The sequence below is a fragment of the Phasianus colchicus genome, chromosome Z (assembly GCF_987193195.1).
Source record: "Phasianus colchicus chromosome Z, bPhaCol1.hap1.1, whole genome shotgun sequence".
NCBI lineage: Eukaryota > Metazoa > Chordata > Aves > Galliformes > Phasianidae > Phasianus > Phasianus colchicus.
Genome location: NC_143476.1, coordinates 11482616 through 11504339, shown reverse-complemented (window position 1 = coordinate 11504339; position 21724 = coordinate 11482616). Strand labels below are relative to the sequence as shown.

At 49.6% G+C, this 21724-nt stretch overlaps 1 protein-coding gene and 1 long non-coding RNA gene across 2 annotated transcripts; both read right to left on the bottom strand.

Moving 5' to 3' along the window:
* Window positions 1-1279: 1279 nt before the first annotated feature.
* LOC149912513 (uncharacterized) lies at window positions 1280-2132 on the bottom strand. Its single transcript, XR_016462251.1, has 3 exons — window positions 1933-2132; window positions 1612-1757; window positions 1280-1429 (listed from the first exon to the last, which is right to left on the bottom strand). It is a non-coding gene; the product is annotated as an uncharacterized LOC149912513 (long non-coding RNA).
* A 506-nt stretch (window positions 2133-2638) lies between these two features.
* LOC149912512 (rho GTPase-activating protein 32-like) lies at window positions 2639-5521 on the bottom strand (the record flags this gene model as incomplete). The annotated part of the gene is made up of 8 exons (XM_090131824.1): window positions 5471-5521; window positions 5071-5152; window positions 4448-4591; window positions 4069-4171; window positions 3841-3973; window positions 3593-3675; window positions 3125-3232; window positions 2639-2771 (listed from the first exon to the last, which is right to left on the bottom strand). Coding segments are annotated over exons 1-8 (837 nt in total), but the record flags the coding sequence as incomplete, so codon positions are not given.
* Between the last annotated feature and the right edge of the window lie 16203 nt (window positions 5522-21724).

The following is a 21724-nucleotide window of genomic DNA, read 5'->3' as shown; positions in this document are numbered from 1 at the left end:
GATCTCAAGGAATGCGGGCCTGGCAGGAAGCAAAGGCAGGAGCCTGAACTTCAGGAGAGCCAGCTGCAGGCTGTTCCAGGAATTCTTGGACGAGATCCTCTGGACAACTGTTTGTAGGGACAAAGGGATGGAAAAGAGCTGGTCACTTTCTCAGAAAAAAACTTGCTCAGGTTGCACGCTGAGCTGCAGGAGAGGAAGGGGAGGAGGTGCCAGCACGGCTCTGCACGATGCTCTGCCACACTGGGCAGCTTGATCATGGCTCAGCAGTGGGATCAGACGAGGAGAAGGGGAGAAGGAAATCAAGGATGGGAGGGAACCATCAGACACAGTCAATAAGTGTCTGTGAAGTCTTGCAAACCAGAGATTCCCAGGTTGTTTCTGCTTTTGCAGCATTTGTGTGGTGCAGGGTGAGCAAAAGGTTCTGCTGCTTGATTCTTCTGCAGGAGCCGCCTAAAAGGGAAATGGCCACTGAGCTGCAGACCAAGCAGTACTGCCTGACGTTGGCCAGGGGGAGCTTCTCCTGCCGCAGTGTGCTGATGACAGGTCTGGAGATGATCTGCACGGCCAGCTCGTAGGTGGGAGCCAGGAAAGGACACGATGGGAGGAGGGAGGTGTTAAGCAACAGCCAAGGCATCAAAATGCATCAGAAGGCCCTGAAAAGCATCACAAAGCCACAGCCAGGAAGCTTGGGAGTATCATGAGCAGCATCCAGGATGCGAGAGATTATTTGCTACCATGCCAAATGGTAGCAGAACTCCCCCTGCAGACATCCCAAAGCCAGACAAAACAGGAACAAACCTGGAGCTGTGCTGCACGCACCCCACAGCCACAGCATTGCAAGCTGGGGTGCCTTGCTGTGTGCTGCATTCATCCCAGTCCGTGTGAATGAAGACTCTGGAGGCAGTCAAGGCGTTGGTTGAGCACAAGATTCCTTTTATTATTATATAAAGGACAGGAGGGTGTGAGAGGTCGATGGTGACAATGGGTCTCATCCTGTCTTGTCATGGAGAGAGTGGCTCAGAGCTCTCAGTGCTGCTGTCCGGTGCCTGGGACTGGAGGCCTGATTGAAAGTCCCCCTGCAAGAGGCTCTGCTCCTCTTCACTGATGCTGACCTGCTCCTGCATGGAGGTGCTGCTGTCGGGGCACTCACACTGTGCTTCAGATGGGCTGCACTGCAGAGACTCTGGGTTAAAATCCACACTTGTGACTGTGGTGTCTGGGAGGCTCAGGTCAGCAACTTCAGCAGAGCCAGGTGTAAGGAGAGCATGGACTTCGATGAGCTCCTTCTCTCCATTAATGTTGTTAGATGGAAGGCTGCTATTAGAACTGCAGCAATTTGTGCTTCCTATGAGCTCTCCACTGATGGAAGCACACAGAGCATCCTCGCTGCTTGCCCTGGATCTTGTGGGTTGGCAAGGGCTCGATTCACCTAGAAAGGATACACAGGGGTTAGTGTCAAACTTTCACAAGCTGAATTACGACAGTGGTTCTTGATCAGGGGTGAAGATTTAGGCACGGGATTGAACGCTAGAAAGAGATACATGTGCAGAGCAAGCTTGAATAGTATGTTCCTGAAAAGCAGGGATTTGGAAGCTGCATTTGCACCCTTACCTGGCAGGACTACCACTGCTGTTTCTGAGGGCTGCCTGGCATTGCGCTGCAGTTGGCGTTTGCTGCCAGAGGATGGCTTTCTGAGCCTGAAGCAGCAACACCAACTGCTAGCTGGTGATTCCTCACTCTTGCTGGGTGGATTTTGTCTGGAGAGAGAAAACAGCCAATGCTGTGAGTCGTGCGTGGTGCAGGGTGAGGGAAGAGAAGCACTGAGCTCTTCGCAGCAGTTGCTTGTTCCTAGCACTGCCTGGTTTCTGCAGGAAAACACAAAAACCCACCCAAACAATGATGCTAGGTGCTGGAAAAGAAAGTCCTCTTTACCTGTCAGATGGAAAGTCAATGACGGTGTGGAATTTGCCCTGTCCAGCTGCAGGGCTTTCTTCCACTTTGATGTCCTGGCTGCTCTCTGTCACAGGGGGAGAGCTGCTGTGGCCTCGCCTCTGTGCCTGTGCCTCCTCCAGGCTGAGCAGCTTTGTGGCAGCAGAAGAGACCCCCACAGACTTGGGCCCTGGGAGAGAATTGTGCCCTGTCAGGGAAAACCACAGGTAAGAGCGAGGATCAGAAAGCAGCAGCACAGCCACCACAGTTCTGGGGGAGGTGCTGTATTTTTCTCAGGCTTGCTTATCCCAGCCACTGGAAGAAGCGGAGCTCAAAATAACCATGTGGGCAGAGGTCAGTTTATGGCAAAGGACACGGTCATCATTAAGAGCAGCTTACTGTATCAAAATAGGCAAGGAAAAACCCAAGGAAATGGGGGCAGGGAACTGAGAAAGCTTCGCTGCCACGCTTGCATCAAGCTTTTCCTGCATGCAAACCATAATAATGACGGTTTCCTCCTTGTGAAGTTTGGGCTTGGACGTTCTCAGCATCCAGCAACAGGATGCCAGATTCTAATGGAAGTCCAGAGGTCTGCTGTCCCCTTGATGGTAAAAGAGTATCTCAAAGGTCCTGGAGAAGGCCTGCATTTGGTCAAGGTGTCAGGTCAAGATCAAGCAAATGGAGGAAGACACTCACCTGCTGCATCTGCGATGTCTGCTCCGGATTTGGAGCAGAAGAGGACGTCGGTGTGGTTGATGATGAATTCCACCACATCCGACTGCGTCTGCAGCTCCATGCAGGCAGCTCTTCCGCTGGCGCAGGCAGACTCGTTCTGCTGTGATCTGTAGAAAAGGCAGATTTTAGAAGTCATTTCTCCAAGACCGTTTCCCCGAGTCTGAATTGTTGCAGCCAAAAGCTGTCAGCTGAGGCTCTGGAGACTTCCGCAGTGGGCAATCAGTGATGCCACTGCAGAAATTCCCCTGGATGATCAAGGACACGTCAGTCCCATCTCAACAAGACTGCAGAAATTGTCACCTAGACATTGTGCCCGTGGGGTTGGAGAACAGCCCAGGCTCCTGCTCTTCTGTCAGCCACAGATTTTACAGGAGAAGAGCACATTTGATGGAGAAAAAGAGAGGACTGCTTTTCTTAACTGGAGAACAGAGGAAGTGTTGAAACAGAACCAGCAGTTTACCTTAAGAGGTTTGGAGCCCACACAATGGCTAGGTTCTTGGCATGCATGTTTGTTATCGTGGAGCTCCCAGCCAGACACGCCAAGTGTCTCATCAGGAACTCCAGTGTCCTGGAAAACAAGAGAGGCAAACGTTCAGCACCAACGAGCATGCCGTGCTGCAATTCAGAAAGCAAACCTCCATTCATGCTACTTCTTGTGATTGCTACTGTCACCGAAGATGAAGTAGATCCAACCTGACTGAGTGCCACGCTGCAGCACCAAGCCCCAGCACAGCACAGCCGCAGCCATCAGCTGCACCAAGCGTGCCCCCGTGCCCAGGAACTGACCCCATAAAGTAAGCCCATGGAGCCTTCAACCCTTCAGCATACACAGGCATCGTGTTGCCGGCGTGAGACAGAGCCTGGAACCGCATCGTTGCCCTCTGCAATGCAGCAGGGCTGAGCTCAGCAGGCTGAGGGCAGCACTGACCTGTAGTGAGGAGCGGGCAGCTGCTGGATGACGTCCTGCATTCTGAGCAGCCGCTCCTCCTCTGTAGCGGCACCAACAGCATCCTGGAGTAGTGCAGAAAGGGAGCGAGACACCAATCAGGCTAGTACACCACTGCGAGTAAACCTCGTGGGGCTGACAGCAAAAGGGCCTCCGAGCTGGGGCACTGCTGCAGCCATCTGCCAAGAGGCCCAGGAAGAGGGAAATGAAAGACGTGGCCTTGTGCTTACCGAGAACTTGCCGTACAGCTGGTGGGTGAGCAGAGGGTTCGGGAGCTCCCTGAAGTACATCTTGCAGAGGGAGCTCACGCTGTGAATGTCACGGACGGTGAGCTCAGGAATCTGCTCCGACTCAAATGCCTGCCTGGAGAGAGGGACGCAAACCCAGTTGAGCGAGAGGAAGGCAAGCCCAAAGCCACACCAGATGCACTCAGGCTGTGTCAGTCGCAGCACTCTTACCGCAGTCTCTGGATGTTGGACGCGACGCCGGACAGGCGGTATATCCCCTGCACCACGCCGTGCTGCTCAATGAACTCAGCGCAGCTCTGGAGGACCTGGGGGACTGAAGAACACGTGCCAGCCGTCAGTGGAGCTCCTGATTCAGTCGTGCTGCAGGCTGTGCTTCACATCCCATCCACTAAGCCCAGCCAGGCTTGGCTGAAGCAAATACAGATGTGCTTGTCTCTTAGGAGCATCCGCCTCACTTTATCCTTCAGCCATCAACTCCCATTACACGTGTCTCCACTGCTGTCAGCCTGCCCCCTGCTAGATATGAGCTCCCTTTCATCTTCTTTAGATGCCCAGCAGAGGAAGATCTCAGGAATGGGCAGCTCCTTACCATCACGACCGGAGTGGAGAAGATGCTCTCCCAGGTCACCGCCAAACACCCTTTCCTTCTCCACCTCCCGCTCGGTCGGTTTCTTTGGGCGGGCCTTCACCAAGGAACGAAGGAAGGTGAGGATCTTGCTGCGTTTCTTGGGCACTGCACAACAAAAGGAAGAAACCAGGTCATTTCAGGTCTGGCTCCGTTGGACGAGGCCGAGCACAGCACATTCTACAGAGCACGTCAGAACGGGAAGAACATTACCAACCAGTACATACAAAAAGGGATTTTCCCCATCTCTGGAGGAGCACAAGGCCAGGCTGGATGGGGCCCTGGGCAGCCTGGTCTAATCTGACATTAAATGTGGGGGCTGGGAGACCATCCTGAGGCAGGAGGGTTGGAGCATGATGATCCCTGAGGTCCCTTCCATCCCAAGCCATTCTATGAAGATTCTATACTTTCCCCAAGTCCAGTCATAAACACAGGAGGATTGGGCCAAATCTCTGCCCCATGGTGTGCATGAAGAATCATCAACACAGAGGACAATGTGGCATGGATAAAGGAGGTACTAAACATGGAACACACCCCAAAAAAGACTTCATTTTGCTTCCCCACACCATCAAATGTAACATCCATACCTGGCTTTGGCACTGAGTTGATGAGTGCCTCAGGAATGTTCTTATTAATGAGTTCCACACACTCCCCTGGGAAAAATCCAACCTGTAACAAGAAGAAAAGAGAGGCCAACTATTGCATGCAGCACTTCTCAGATCTGAACTGTTAAACCAAAAGCCACGTAACATTTCCCTCGGTACGTGCTTGCCTGACGTTCCATAAGACTATCCAGCAGAAAATGGCCATAGTTCACAGCATAAAGGTAATAATTTTTCAACATTTGCAGCCAAAGACAAGGTCCCCTGACACCGACACAGGGAAACTGTTTACGTCCATTAGGCATCCTGTGCATGCAGAGCAGCTCTAAGCTAAGATTCCTGCCTTTACTGCAGTTGCACTCTCCAGTCTGAAGCTTGTGCCTACCTGGAAGCCGAGCTTGCCTCTCCACCAGGGGGTCAGCTCCTTTGGTGGCATGTCGATGACACAGATGATGTCTCCCACCTGCAAGAGATTGCAGCGTCAATCCCAGCTTCAGCACGGCTGGGAGGAAAGCACAGCTCAAATGACTGCATTCTTCTGCACTGCCAAACATCGCCGAGCTTGAGAGCACTTGCACCAGTGCAGATCTGAAGGCATTTGCCACTGTAAAATTGAACAACAAGGAACACCTTGAACTGCTTACCTCAAAGGAGAGTTCATCCGCTGCCTGGGCAACGTATCTCTTAACGACATGGGCAGCAGCAATAGCTGGAACATTCACAGGTGCCACCTCATTGTCCAGCAGGGGCTTCCCCTTGTTCTCAGCCTGAAACAGAGAGCACAGGCCACGGTGAGGAGCTGGGAACCAACAAGGAGGACTTCAAGGTGAGGAGCACATCTGCAGAGAAAGCTGCAGGAAATGCACTCGGTCCTTATCATGGGCACTTCAGAAGGAACTGCAAGTCTAATAACGGCTGTTTCTCTCCCTGGTGTGCAGCAGGCACACGCCAGCAAAGATGCATCTCTCCCCACCCAGACTAATCAGCAATGGCACTGACGCAGACAGGTGGCCTTGTCCATTTTGCCCCCTCCTTTCCTGCGCTCTTTGTGCAGGAAGGCTGACTGTTTCAGATGCTAGGAGACCGTGAAGAGGGAAACCAAAGCTACGGCTGCAGTTACAAGGTGCAAACAGTGCCACTGCAGGCACAAAGCAGCTCTCTTGAGCAGTCCAACCAACAGCGAGGCCAAACAGAGCAGAGAATGATTGTTGTTTCTGCAGCCATTTCAAGGGAAAAGTCAGTAGAGGACAAACACCACAGCCGAGATGGCTCTGGTACTTTGATAAACTTGCCACGCTTGCACTACTGTCTTGCCACAGAGGAGCTCTCTTGGAAAGCAGGAGAGCACATCTGCGGCTCACTCTGCTGGCTGCAGTCAGGGAACAAAGACCAATCAGAGCTTCATACTCTACCTCTGTCCATGCCAGGTCAGGCCCACAGCTGATCTCGCTGCACGCCACAGCCATCAGCGTAGGTGTGACAAGCTGGAACTGAAAAGAAACACCCTTTTATTTTCTCTGTTCACATCTCTGCTGTGCTCCCTACAGCTGTCGGGCACACTCACACAGCCCAAGCACGCCTGCTGGTGTCCCTGGTGATGCTGTGCAGCTCTGCACAAGCTGGGGCTAGGACTCTTTGCCTAAGGGATTGGTTTCCTGTAGACCAGCTGGTCACAGCACCACAGACAGCATCCTTCTGAGGGCTGAGCTGCAGAGCACGTGGAGAAAACCCACACGTGACCAGCGTCCCATCAAAGCTGGATGAGGCTGTGCTACTAAACACGGGGCGTCACGGGCTGCTAAAGCATGTGGGGGGACAAAGCATGGCAGGTACCTGGCAAGAGATCAGAACGAGGGAGAGAAATCTCTCGAATCCGCAGCCGTTCCTTGTCACTTTGCTCTGATCTTCCACGAGCAAAAGCTGCACCAGGGAAGCAGGCAGAGGGTGGAGAGAGGAGAGAGAAAGAGCAGGTCAGTTTGCTTCCACGGTTTAGCAAAGAATACGAGGGAAAATCCAAAATCTGCCCTCCCTCAACTTAAAAACTTAAGTTTTCAACTTAAAACCATTTCCCCTTGTTCTGCTGTTATCTACCCTTTCAAAGAGTTGATTCCCCTCCTCTTTTTAGGCTCCCTTTAGGTACTGAAGGCTGCCATGAGGTCACCCCACAGCCTTCTTTTCTCCAGGCTGAACAAGCCCAGCTCCCTCAGCCTGTCTTGGCAGGGGAGGTGCTCCTGTCCCCTGATCATCTCTGTGGCTCGCCTCTGGACCCTCTCCAACAGCTCCCTGTCTTTCTGGACACTGTACTGCAGCTGGGGCCTCACAAGAGCAGAGCAGGGGGGGACGATCACCTCCCTGTCCCTCATGGCCACCCCTCTGCTGATGGAGATAATGTGAGCCTATGAGCTCCGCCAGCCAGCAGTTCTCAGCACTCACTGTCCCCCCGTCTCTCCCACACTGTCTCAGCTTACCTACAAGGTGCTGCACAGGACGGTGTGAAGACAAAGGGACGCAGTCGGTGCACAAGTGCAACAAGCGAGCTGCTCAGTCAGAGCTCCAGCGCTCCAATGAAGGGACGCAGCACGCACTGCTCCTCCCCTCATTCTAGCCCTTATGACATCACTGAGGGCCACCAGGCTGCTCCACCACGACGGACAGGGTGGGGAGGCAAGACCAGTCACAAGGGCAGAAGATTCCAACAGCCCAGCCCAACGTTCTGGAATCAGGGGCTGCTTGGAATTCTACCCCAGCCAAATCCTGGAGAAGCTGGCACGGGGTCGTCATGACCAAAGCGCAGGACCTGGCGCTTGCTCTTGTTGAGCCTCGCACAACTGGCCTCAGTGCATCCCTCTGGAGGGCCTTCCTGCCCTCAGCCAGATGGACGCTTCCTCCCAGCAGCGTACCTTGCAGTGCTGGGCCCATGTCAAATCCACACTAGAGTGGGTTTTGTTACATTCAAGGGCATGTTGCAGCACCCATCTATTTCACCTGGAAGGAAATAAAGCAGGAGATGGGAGAAACACAGAACTACTGCCAGACTGCTTTATCACTTTCTCAGCCCAACTTCCCTTGCCTCATCCCCTACCCCAACTCCTGGCTGATGCCCACGGGCTGATAGTTGGATCTCAAGTCCATAGGACTCCTTTCACAGGGCTCCATCAAAAAGGCTGTCACACTTGTTCCGTACACTCACACTGACCCAGCAGTGGTATCACAGTCACTTAACACACACACAACAACCAAACCCCGAGCATGCACATCCCTTCCTGCGTGACTGCAGCCCACAGCTCCCCTTCACACCTCCGTGGATCTCTGGTGTTTTACACTGATGCAGCCTCGCTGCAGCTCCGTGGCTGTCACACAAGGCCTGCAGGACCTCTTTCTCTGCAAACCCCGTCTGCAGGCATTGGTTCACGAGGTTCACCTCCTGCCCTCCTGAGCAAAAACAAGCACTAAGAACAAGAGCAAAGCACGCTGGACTCGACCTGGCTGGATCCCCAACCCTCAGTCCTGTCAGTCGTACCCTGGTGTGGAGACTCATCCCCAAAGCCTGGCTGGACATCAGCACAGGCATCATTCTTCAAACGCCCCATCCAAGCAGCAAGGGATCAAAGCGTTGGCACAGCTGAAACAGAAATGCTGTGTGAGTTTCCTGTTAGCACTGAGCAGGAACAAATCTACCGCTGAGCAGCAGGATGTGAGACAAGCAGCAGAAGACACCCAACCTGCAGAACCAGCTCGTTTGGGGTCGGTCCAGATGTTTGTCTGCTCCCTTCCCTGGCCCAGGTCAAGCTTGTGAGCTGCTCCTCCTTTGTGCAGGGGGAAATGGTGCAGATGCCATGTGGTGGCTATGCACAGCATGCCTTGGACTTGCTTTTCCTCTCTCCACCTGCCATTAGCAAACAGCATCTCCAGCCTCCAGAGATCACTGAGTCCAACCCCTGCACAACAGTGAAAAAAAAGATATGATAAGGGGTTCTTAAAGCACAGCATCTGTAATCAGATCAGACTCCTGCACTGTGAAGACTTCCATGAGTATTCCTGCAGAGTGCATCACTTAGTCTCTCTTTAGCCTTGTGTTCATGGTTTTCCTGTTAGAACTTGTCTAAACACTGCCTGTAATCGTGGTTATGCTAGAAGCATTTGGATTTCTTGATCCTTAGTGTGATTTCAATAACAAATTTAGATGTTTTTTGTTAGGGACAGCTTTCAATTTCTCAACTGAAATTTCAATATTGCATTAGGTGTTGACAACCACGGGGCTGCAGTACAGAGAATTACAGGAAGATTAATTTCTCCATCTCCATGCTCCTAGACATTTATGGTTACAGTGATGTAGTTATATACAAAGTTGCAAGATACCAAAGCTAGAATAACCTCTTGGTGCAGCAGGATGTCTGGAGCCCAAGTGCAGAGTCTCAGTGTTCCCAAGCCTTGAAGAGGTGCACCGTATGTGCTGGGGCTGATGACACAGACACTGGAGCAAGGCCAGTGTGACGTTAGAAACTTGACCAGCAGCTGATCTGTTGTCAGCCATTTCTGGACACAAACGGGATCTGGTCGACTTAGGACATGACCTTTGGGCTGGAGAGCAACTCCCCGAGGAATCACACAGCCACTGCAGACCGTTGGCAAGAACCCCATACCAAAACAGCTCATCTGCAATCAGTTTTTAATCTGTGCAGCAGTGATTGGAACAGGCGCACGCTCTCTGCAATTGCAGGAATGCTCACAAGTGGAATGTGCATCACCTGTGTGCTCCAGCTCTTCTGTCTGCATGCTAGGAGCAGTGATCCCCCTGCACCCAGGGCTGCAATAAAGTCCTGTGGGCTTTCTAACCTGCCCACCAGCAGCCCAGGCTGCCCAGAGCCACATCCAGCCTGGCCTTGGATGCCTGCAGGGATGGGGCATCCACAGCCTCCCTGGGCAACCTGTTCCAGTGCCTCACCACCCTCTGGCTGAAAAACTTCCTCCTCACATCCAACCTAAACCTCAACAGCCCCCGTCTCAGTTTAAAGCCATTCCCCACTTGTCCCATCACTGTCCACCCTCCAAAACAAAACACCTCGGCTGTTCAACACTGAAAGAGCAAAATAACCCACAGCTCTTACTTCCACTGTATGCATTTAATTCCAAACTTAAGGTCACAGGTTAATTACTCAGGTGATCCTTCCTGACAGAAGAACTACTCGTAGTGATGTGTAGGAGTAAGGAACTGTTTGAAAAGGTCATGGACATATTAGAACTTGCAGCATTTATCTTAATAGATGCCTACATTGCAAAGCATTTTGTAAAACACACGTTACAAGTACTGTGCATTGGATTACACTATATCAAACTCTAAGTAACAATACAGGTTGCTTTTAAATCTACACTTGCATGTTTTCTTCTAACTCCTTGATAAAATTCCTTACTACCTTCAGTTTTATAGCCAAAGCAGTGTTTGAGCTGGTAATGTACTCTTGAACAGCACTGCTGCCTTCAGCATTTGTATGTTTAGATATGAAATGAGAATTTGGTCATTATTTCACGATGAGAGAATCTTATACGACAAAACAGAATTACAAAAATCTGACAATACTGTAAAATGCCAGCGTAAGAATGTGGCTCTGATTTTTTTTTCTTTTTTAATGGTGAGTGTACCATTAATTCAAGACAAGAATTTTGTTTGTAAGTCGATCTCTATAACTGTTCTTGGCATCATTCTGTAGGATGAACTAGATACATGGAATTTGGCACTGGCTCCCCAGGGCAGTGGTTTGGCACTGAGCTGACAAAGGCCAAAGAGCATTTGCACAATGCTCTCAGACACAGGGCTTGACCCATAGGAGGTCCGGTGTGGAACCAGGAGGTGGAATACATGATCCTCGAGGTGCCTTCCAAATAAAGATATTCCATGATCCTCTAATACTTATATTCCCAAGTCCTGTACGCAGTGCTCAGGTGCTGAATTGAAAGGTTCCATGAAACAGTGAGGTATCTATGTCCCTTTACCACTCAGTTAGTCAATTTGCCACATGGATCTTTTATCCAGTCACATTAGAAAACACTCAAAGTATTTCCTTCAGTCTTCCATTCTGATAGAGCTTTCTGGAGCAAATAAAGAGTTGCAACTCAGAATGTCCACACCTCCCTTCCTGCACCCTGCATACTTTTTTCATTGCACTGTGATTACGTACCATTATATTGTCACCCTCATTCTGTCATTATCTAGGCAGTTTACTGCCATTAAATTTTCCAGCAACAGATGCCCTCAAGTACAATTCCAGTCTGAAGTGTGTTCCACCAGATGACAACTGGGAATGTCTTTCTCTCACCATTAGAACCATTGCACCTCTGACTAAACACATAGCTAAGCACCACTGAAAACCTAGGTGCAATTTCTGCAGTGCACAGACCAACTACGTGTTGATTAACATTCAGAGAGATTGTGCAGGTGTCCTTTTAGGAACTGGCCTACAGTATGCTAAGAGGGATGGATGTGGGGATATTAGGATAACGTGCCCTCTGCTTTTTAAGACAGCCCCAGCAGAGCAGGTCAGCAGGCTGAAGAGCTGAGTGGGTCACCAGGGCTCAGAGACTTCACTCGGCCATCTGAAAGTTGAGGGACTTCAGCCCAAGCTGCCCTTTTCCATGCAGGCAAGGAGGCCAAGAGAAGGTGGATCGGCACGGTTCTGGTGCAGACAGGGGCTGCAGTGTGAGCAGGCCTACACAGACAAGGCTGTGCCCACACAGAGTGACAGCAGCTTTCGCTGTGAGCAGATTCCCAGGGGGCCTGAGCCATGGCAGTTCTTGATGGCAGCATGTTCCAATCAGCCCTGGAAGTCTTCTCTGGACGTCTGTCGCATTCTGGAATCCACACTGAGGACGCAGTCGCTGTGTCAGAGCAGCTGGCAGAGTCACGGGGAACCGTGACGTAGTTGGCCCAGGGAGCAACAACAAGGCCTGCACTGCTCAGCCAGCCCAGGCCAAAGGGGAGCACGAGAGAGAGCAGAGGAGAGAGGGGGGGAAAGAGGGCCAGGAAGGAAAGGCCTGTGCCTGAATGGACGTGTAGCAGCAGCTGCTGACAGCAAACTCGGTGATGGCAGGGGCACAGCAGAGCAGTGCAATGCTGGCAGCTTCCTGTGTCTTTCACACAGGCACTGCAGACATGGCCAGCACTGGGAGATCAGCAGAACTGCTGCACACCTCTGCCAGCCCAGGCCAGAGGAGTGCAGAACAGTGAGCTGCTGCTGAGGGGAGAGAGGATGGCCTGAGAGCTGACCTGAGAGGCAGGGCTGGCTGTGTGACAGCAGCCTCTGTGTCCTCCTCCTGTGTCTGTGAGGGCCAGAGGGCCAGAAGAGAACATGCCCAGACAACGAAGCCCTGCTGTCCTCTGCTGCTCAGCTGGAGAGATGTTCCGCCTTCCTGAAGGACGCTGATCCAAAGGGAAGGAATCAAAGGAAGTCCAGGCTGGCTGTCCTTGTGGGCATCAGCTGCTGGCAGCTGCCTCTGTGCTGCCATGGGCAGGGCACAGCACACACAGTGTTTGCAGTTCCCTGTGTGACACTGGCCCTGGTGACCTGACAGCCATAGGGAGACAAGAGAAAGAGCTGCCTCCCTCTGCCAGATGAGGCAAAGGTGAGAATCCCAGAATCACAGCATGGCCCGGGTTGGAAAGGAGCTCAAGGTTCATGAATCTCCAACCCTTGGCTCTCCAAGGGTGCACAGGGGGCTTTGTTCTCCCTGTGGTGCAGCTTCAGTGCCAACTCACAGCTGAGCTGGTTGGCACACTGTGACAGCCTGCCGCTCTGAAGCTCTTGGGGCAGTGCTCAGTTCTTTCTGAAGTACTCTGGAAAATGCTGCTTCTCCTTCACCAAGTCTGTTTCCAGACAGACGTCTTTTTCTCCTCTGTACACACAAACAGTATCTTGTAACTCCCTGGCACAGTGCTCAGAAGTGATACTTCTGGAAGCACGTCAGAGAAAAGTGGCCTTGTCCCAGTGGACTTTCAGAGCAGATGAGAACAAGTCTTGGTTGACGGCTTTCTTCTGCTTCTGGAACTGCACAGGCAGGTTGTGTGTTGTCATACTTTATGCCAGAGTGCCAAACTGAAGCAGTTTCTGCAACCTCTTTTTTTCATACTTGTCACTCTTTGCTGAGACCTTAACTTAGTCATTTTTAATGCGCTCTCATCTAAACTACTGTGTCCTCCAGTGTCAGTGTTGTATGAATCAGGACTGTGGGATTTCATCAGTGAAAGGATTCTGCTCTAATGACTGTCATTCTAAAGCTGATATTGTTTCTATCGCATCAGGCTTGCATGAAGCATCTCTGATCAACAGAGAAATCAGAAAAATTGCTTTTCCTATTGCAGTTTCCTTTTAACTAGTGATGAAAGCTGTCAGTAAAGGAACACAGATGAGATAGCATCACACAGCTCTGGAAAAGATGTTCCAGCTCTGTGTCTACCTACACCTTCAGGAGATGAAAAGTACTGGCTTACTGAGGTGTCCTGGGTTGCAGGCTCTGTTAATCTCCATTTTTGGAAGAGCTGCTTGCAATAAATACCTTGTAAGGTGAATGAGCTTGATAGAAGTAGGGTGTGAAAGAGATGGATTTGCTGTTTCCCTGAAGGTGCAGGAGTATTGCTGTGCCTACAGTCAGTAAACAAGGCAGAAATCACTGTGTTCCTCAGAATGAAAAAGAATAAAAATCTTTTTGTGAGTGACAGCACGCCTGAATGAAGCACAAATCTAAACATTTAAAATAAGGGCTAGTGTCAAAGGGACTTGCAGTATTTCTCGTGAAGAAATATTTGATGCTTCTTTATGAAAGTCGTCATAACAAAAGTGTACTGATGTCTCTGCTGAGGATTTCCTTGGTTCCAGCCTGAAGGTGTGCGCAGGCATGAGCAGGCAGTGCTGAGCTGCAGGTGAGTGCCTGTGTCCCACAGCAGGAAACCCGTGGATGTCTTCAGGGGTTTGAAATGGGCAGAGCTGTAAAACCTGCAGGCTTTCACTGAAATTGTTCTCTGCTTTATTTTGTAATCTTAGTTTCACCAATGCTTTCCAATATTATTTTCGTAGGAATGCAGATACATGGGATAGGATTTAAAGTTTTTATGGTGCTGCTGTATAATTTTCTGTGGTCATCATAAGCCAATAAGAAAAAATAAATGGTAATCAGGCAATCTATTAACAACCTGTGGCACGTGTCAAAACAATGAAATTCCTTGCAGGAAGACAATATTGCTATATAATAATGTGGCTATCCAAAACTGTTAATTATACTTGATGAGCTGGAGATAATCCTGAAATGCGGGACTTTGATCTTAGCCAAGAATAATACAAGTTATTATCGTTCTTAAATTGGCAGCTGCTATCAAAAGCCTGTGTCTTATTTCCCTTTTAGTAACACTGGCTAAATCAGAGAAAGTGATAAAAGAATTTCATGATTGCAGCTTAGGGATTCTTTCCCACTTGACCAGAAGTAATCAATGTCCAAAAATGTCTGTAAATACTTTTTCTATGTTATTTTGCAAGATGTATTGATATTTGAGATGAATGGCAAAAACATTTTGCGTACATAGATAAGCAGTGCAAATTTCCTGGATAGTTTTAGAGAAAAAAGCTCCAGTTATCTGATCATTGCCATACAGAAATAAGATTTACAGAAAAATTCTCATTATTATTATTCATGCATGAATAAGTTCAAAAAAGAGATGTGGGGGATGTTGTTTCAATTCCAGGTGATTGTAGGAAAAACTGTCAGGATGGAAAGGCTAGTGTCTCCATGGGCAAAGAAAAACTTCTGTTTTCATGATCCCTTTGTGTTTGAGTGCAAGAGGCCATGAGGAGAGTGTGCCCTAAACTTGGACCCTTTTTGACCATTGCAGCAGAGATGGAGAAGTGTTCAACCTTCTAGAAGGACATCATGACAAAGATATGTAATGAAAATAAGTCCAGGTTGGCTGTCCTTGTGGGCATCAGCTGCTGACATTTGCATAGTTGTTGCTATGGAAATGGCAGAAAAGCTGGAATGTTGCATTTCTTTGTGTGACACAAGCACTGGTGAATTCAGAGCCAGAGGGGTATAACAGAAAGAGCATCACCTCCCTGCCAGATTAGGAAAAGGTGACTGGGATGTTGTTTCAGTTGCTGCTGATGGCAGGAAGGACTGTAAGGATGGAAAGGCTGGTGTTTGCCATGGGCAGGGAAACACATCTGGTTTTCATTTTTTCATTCTCTTTGAGTGCCAGATAAACAGGGGAGAGTGTGCCCTCACCTTGTAACTCCCCTGCCCTCTTCTGCTGAGATGGTGAAATGTCCCAGCTTCTAGAAGGACATCAGGACAAAGATATGTAATGAAAATCAGTCCAGGCTGGCAGTCCTTGTGGGCATCAGCTGCTGGCATCTGCATTGCTGCTGCCATGAGCATGGCACAGCAGGTAAAAGATTGCTTTTCCTTGTGTGACACAGGAGCTCTTGACCTGACAGCCAGAGCGATGCAATAGAAAGAGCTGCAACCTCTGGCAGACATGGCAAAGGTGAGTGGGATGTTGTTTCAATTAGTGCAGATGTCAGGAAGGACTATAAGGATGGAAAGGCTGGTGTTTGCCATGGGCAGGGAAACACATCTGGTTTTCATTTTCTCTTACTCTTTGAGTGCCAGATAAACAAGGGAGAGTGTGCCCTCACCTTGGAAATCTCCTGCCTTTTGCTCTCGAGATGGAGAAATGTTCCAGCTTGTAGAAGGCCATCAGGACAAAGATATGCAATGAAAATAAGTCCAGGCTGGCAGTCCTTGTGGGCATCAGCTGCTGACATCTGCATTGCTGCTGCCATGAGCATGGCACAGCAGGTAAAAGATTGCTTTTCCTTGTGTGACATAGTCTCTGTTGACTTAAAAGCAAGAGGGATGCGATAGAAAGAGCTGCAACCTCTGCCAGACATGGCAAAGGTGAGTGGGATGTTGTTTCAGTTGCTGCTGATGTCAGGAAGGACTGTAAGGATGGAAAGGCTGGTGTATGCCATGGGCAGGGAAACACATCTGGTTTTCATTTTCTCTTTCTCTTTGAGTGCCAGATAAACAGGGGAGAGTGTGCCCTCACCTTGTAACTCCCCTGCCCTCTTCTGCTGAGATGGTGAAATGTCCCAGCTTCTAGAAGGACATCAGGACAAAGATATGCAATGAAAATAAGTCCAGGCTGGCAGTCCTTGTGGGCATCAGCTGCTGACATCTGCATTGTTCTTGCCATGAGCATGGCACAGCAGGTAAACGATTGCTTTTCCTTGTGTGACACAGGAGCTCTTGACTTGAAAGCTAGAGGGATGCAATAGAAAGAGCTGCAACCTCTGCCAGACATGGCAAAGGTGAGTGGGATGTTGTTTCAATTAGTGCTGATGTCAGGAAGGACTGCAAGGATGGACAGGCTGGTGTTTGCCATGGGCGGGGAAACACATCTGGTTTTCATTTTCTCTTTCTCTTTGAGTGCCAGATACACAGGGGAGAGTGTGCCCTCACCTTGGAACTCTCCTGCCCTCTGCTGCTGAGATGGAGAAATGTTCCAGCTTGTAGAAGGACATCAGGACAAAGATATGCAATGAAAATAAGTCCAGGCTGGCTGTCCTTGTGGGCATCAGCTGCTGGCATGTGCATTGCTGCTGCCATGAGCATGGCACAGCAGGTAAAAGATTGCTTTTCCTTGTGTGACACAGGAGCTTTTGATGTGAAAGCAAGAGGGATGCAATAGAAAGAGCTGCAACCTCAGGCAGACATGGCAAAGTTGAGTGGGATGTTGTTTCAATTAGTGCTGATGTCAGGAAGGACTGTAAGGATGGAAAGGCTGGTGTTTGCCATGGGCAGGGAAACACATCTGGTTTTCATTTTCTCTTTCTCTTTGAGTGCCAGATAAACAGGGGAGAGTGTGCCCTCACCCTGGAACTCTCCTGCCCTCTGCTGCTGAGATGTAGAAATGTTTCAGCTTCTAGAAGGACATCAGGACAAAGATATGTAATGAAAATAAGTCCAGGCTGGCTGTCCTTGTGGGCATCAGCTGCTGGCATCTGCATTGCTGCTGCCATGAGCATGGCACAGCAGGTAAAAGATTGCTTTTCCTTGTGTGACACAGGAGCTTTTGATGTGAAAGCAAGAGGGATGCAATAGAAAGAGCTGCAACCTCTGCCAGACATGGCAAAGGTGAGTGGGATGTTGTTTCAATTAGTGCTGATGTCAGGAGGACTGTAAGGATGGAAGGTCTGGTGTTTGCCATGGGCTGGGAAACACATCTGGTTTTCATCTTCTCTTTCTCTTTGAGTGCCTGATAAGCAGGGGAGAGTGTGCCTTCACCTTGGACCCATCCTGCCCTCTGCTGCTCAGAGGGAGAAATGTTCCAGTTTCTAGAAGGACATCAGGACAAAGATATGTAATGAAAATAAGTCCAGGCTGGCTGTCCTTGTGGGCATCAGCTGCTGGCATCTGCATTGCTGCTGCCATGAGCATGGCACAGCAGGTAAAAGATTGCTTTTCCTTGTGTGACACAGGAGCTCTTGTCTTGAAAGCATCAGTGATGCAATACAAAGAGCTGCAAACTCAGCCAGACATGGCAAAGGTGAGTGGGATGTTGTTTCAATTAGTGCTGAAGTTAGGAAGACTGTAAGGATGGAAAGGCTGGTGTTTGTCATGGGCTGGGAAACACATCTTGTTTCCATTTTCTCTTTCTCTTTGAGTGCCAGATAAAGAGCAGAGTGTGCCCTCACCTTGGACCCATCCTGCCCTCTGCTGCTCAGAGTGAGAAATGTCCCAGCTTGTAGAAGGACATCAGGACAAAGATATGCAATGAAAATAAGTCCAGGCTGGCTGTCCTTCTGGGCATCAGCTGCTGGAAACTGCATTGCTTCTGCCATGAGCATGGCACAGCAGGTAAAAGATTGCTTTTCCTTGTGTGACACAAGAGCTCTTGACTTGAAAGCTAGAGGGATGCAATAGAAAGAGCTGCAACCTCTGCCAGACATGGCAAAGGTGAGTGGGATGTTGTTTCAGTTGCTGCTGATGTCAGGAAGGACTGTAAGGATGGAAAGGCTGGTGTTTGCCATGGGCAGGGAAACACATCTGGTTTTCATTTTCTCTTTCTCTTTGAGTGCCAGATAAACAGGGGAGAGTGTGCCCTCACCTTGTAACTCCCCTGCCCTCTTCTGCTGAGATGGAGAAATGTTCCAGCTTCTAGGAGGACATCAGGACAAAGATATGTAATGAAAATAAGTCCAGGCTGGCTGTCCTTGTGGGCATCAGCTGCTCGCATCTGCATTGCTGCTGCCATGAGCATGGCAAAGAAGGTAAATGGTTGCTTTTCCTTGTGTGACACAGGAGCTCTTGACTTGAAAGCTAGTGGGATGCAATAGAAAGAGCTGCAACCTCTGCCAGACATGGCAAAGGTGAGTGGGATGTTGTTTCATTTAGTGCTGAAGTCAGGAGGACTGTAAGGATGGAAAGGCTGGTGTTTGCCATGGGCAGGGAAACACATCTGGTTTTCATTTTCTCTTTCTCTTTTTGTGCCAGATAAACAGTGGAGAGTGTGCCCTCAGCTTGGACCCATCCTGCCCTCTGCTGCTCAGAGGGAGAAATGTCCCAGCTTCTGGAAGGACATCAGGACAAAGATATGTAATGAAAATAAGTCCAGGCTGGCTGTCCTTGTGGGCATCAGCTGCTGGCATCTGTATTGCTGCTGCCATGAGCATGGCACAGCAGGTAAAAGATTGCTTTTCCTTGTGTGACACAGGAGCTCTTGACTTGAAAGCTAGAGGGATGCAATAGAAAGAGCTGCAACATCTGCCAGACATGGCAAAGGTGAGTGGGATGTTGTTTCAATTAGTGCTGATGTCAGGAAGGTGAGTAAGGATGGAAAGTCTGGTGTTTGCCATGGGCAGGGAAACACATCTGGTTTTCATGTTCTCTTTGTCTTTGTGTGCCAGATAAACAGGGGAGAGTGTGCCCTCACCTTGGACCCCTCCTGCCCTCTGCTGCTGAGATGGAGAAATGTTCCAGCTTGTAGAAGGACATCAGGACAAAGATATGCAATGAAAATAAGTCCAGGCTGGCTGTTTTTGTGGGCATCAGCTGCTCGCATCTGCATTGCTGCTGCCATGAGCATGGCAAAGCAGGTAAAAGATTGCTTTTCCTTGTTTGACACAGGAGCTCTTGACTTGAAAGCTAGAGGGATGCAATAGAAAGAGCTGCAACCTCTGCCAGACATGGCAAAGGTGAGTGGGATGTTGTTTCAGTTGCTGCTGATGGCAGGAAGGACTGTAAGGATAGAAAGGCTGTTGTTTGCCATGGGCAGGGAAACACATCTGGTTTTCATTTTCTCTTTGTGTGGCAGAAAAAGAGGAGAGTGTGCCTGCAACTTGGTACTCTCCTGCCCTTTTCTGCTGAGATGGAGAAATGTTCCAGCTTGTAGAAGGATATCAGGACAAAGATATGTAATGAAAATAAGTCCAGGGTGGCTGTCCTTGTGGGCATCAGCTGCTGGCATCTGCATTGCTGCTGCCATGAGCATGGCACAGCAGGTAAAAGATTGCTTTTCCTTGTGTGACACAGGAGCTCTAGACTTGAAAGCTAGAGGGATGCAATAGAAAGAGCTTCAACCTCTGCCAGACATGGCAAAGGTGAGTGGGATGTTGTTTCAGTTGCTGCTGATGTCAGGAGGACTGTAAGGATGGAAAGGCTGGTGTTTGCCATGGGCAGGGAAACAAATCTGGTTTTCATTTTCTCTTTCTCTTTTTGTGCCAGATAAACAGGGGAGAGTGTGCCCTCACCTTGGACCCCTCCTGTCCTCTTCTGTTGAGATGGAGAAATGTTCCAGCTTCTAGAAGGACATCAGGACAAAGATATGTAATGAAAGTAAGTCCAGGCTGGCTGTCCTTGTGGGCATCAGCTGCTGGCAACCACATTGCTTCTGCCGTGAGCATGGCAAAGCAGGTAAAAGATTGCTTTTCCTTGTGTGACACAAGAGCTCTTGACTTGAAAGCTAGAGGGATGCAATAGACAGAGCTGCAACCTCTGCCAGACATGGCAAAGGTGAGTGGGATGTTGTTTCCATTGCTGCTGATGGCAGGAAGGACTGGAAGGATGGAAAGTCTGGTGTTTGCCATGGGCAGGGAAACACATCTGGTTTTCATTTTCTCTTTGTGTGGCAGAAAAAGAGGAGAGTGTGCCTGTAACTTGGTACTCTCCTGCCCTTTTCTGCTGAGATGGAGAAATGTTCCAGCTTGTAGAAGGACATCAGGACAAAGATATGTAATGAAAATAAGTCCAGGCTGGCTGTCCTTGTGGGCATCAGCTGCTGGCATCTGCATTGCTGCTGCCATGAGCATGGCAAAGAAGGTAAATGGTTGCTTTTCCTTGTGTGACACAGGAGCTCTTGACTTGAAACTAGAGGGATGCAATAGAAAGAGCTGCAACCTCTGCCAGACATGGCAAAGGTGAGTGGGATGTTGTGTCAGTTGCTGCTGATGTCAGGAGGACTGTAAGGATGGAAAGGCTGGTGTTTGCCATGGGCAGGGAAACACATCTGGTTTTCATTTTCTCTTTCTCTTTGAGTGCCAGATAAACAGGGGAGAGTGTGCCCTCACCTTGCAACTCTCCTGCCCTCTGCTGCTGAGAGGGAGAAATGTCCCAGCTTCTGGAAGGACATCAGGACAAAGATATGTAATGAAAATAAGTCCAGGCTGGCAGTCCTTGTGGGCATCAGCTGCTGGCATCTGCATTGCTGCTGGCATGAGCATGGCAAAGCAGGTAAAAGGTTGCTTTTCCTTGTGTGACACAGGAGCTCTTGACTTGAAAGCTAGAGCGATGCAATAGACAGAGTTGCAACCTCTGCCAGACATGGCAAAGGTGAGTGGGATGTTGTTTCAATTAGTGCTGATGTCAGGAAGGACTGTAAGGATGGAAAGGCTGGTGTTTGGCATGGGCAGGGAAACACATCTGGTTTTCATTTTCTCTTCCTCTTTTTGTGCCAGATAAACAGGGGAGAGTGTGCCCTCACCTTGGACCCGTCCTGCCCTCTTCTGCTGAGATGGAGAAATGTTCCAGCTTCTAGAAGGACATCAGGACAAAGATATGTAATGAAAATAAGTCCAGACTGGCTGCCCTTCTGGGCATCAGCTGCTGGCAACTGCATTGCTGCTGCCATGATCATGGCAAAGCAGGTAAAAGGTTGCTTTTCCTTGTGTGACACAGGAGCTCTTGACTTGAAAGCTAGAGGGATGCAATAGAAAGAGCTGCAACCTCTGCCAGACATGGCAAAGATGAGTGGGATGTTGTTTCAATTAGTGCTGATGTCAGGAGGACTGTAAGGATCGAAAGGCTGGTGTTTGCCATGGGCAGGGAAACACATCTGGTTTTCATCTTCTCTTTCTCTTTGTGTTCCAGAAAAAGAGGAGAGTGTGCCCTCACCTTGGAACTCTCCTGCCCTCTTCTGCTGAGATGGAGAAATGTTCCAGCTTGTAGAAGGACATCAGGACAAAGATATGTAATGAAAATAAGTCCAGGCTGGCTGTCCTTGTGGGCATCAGCTGCTGGCATCTGCATTGCTGCTGCCATGAGCATGGCAAAGAAGGTAAATGGTTGCTTTTCCTTGTGTGACACAGGAGCTCTTGACTTG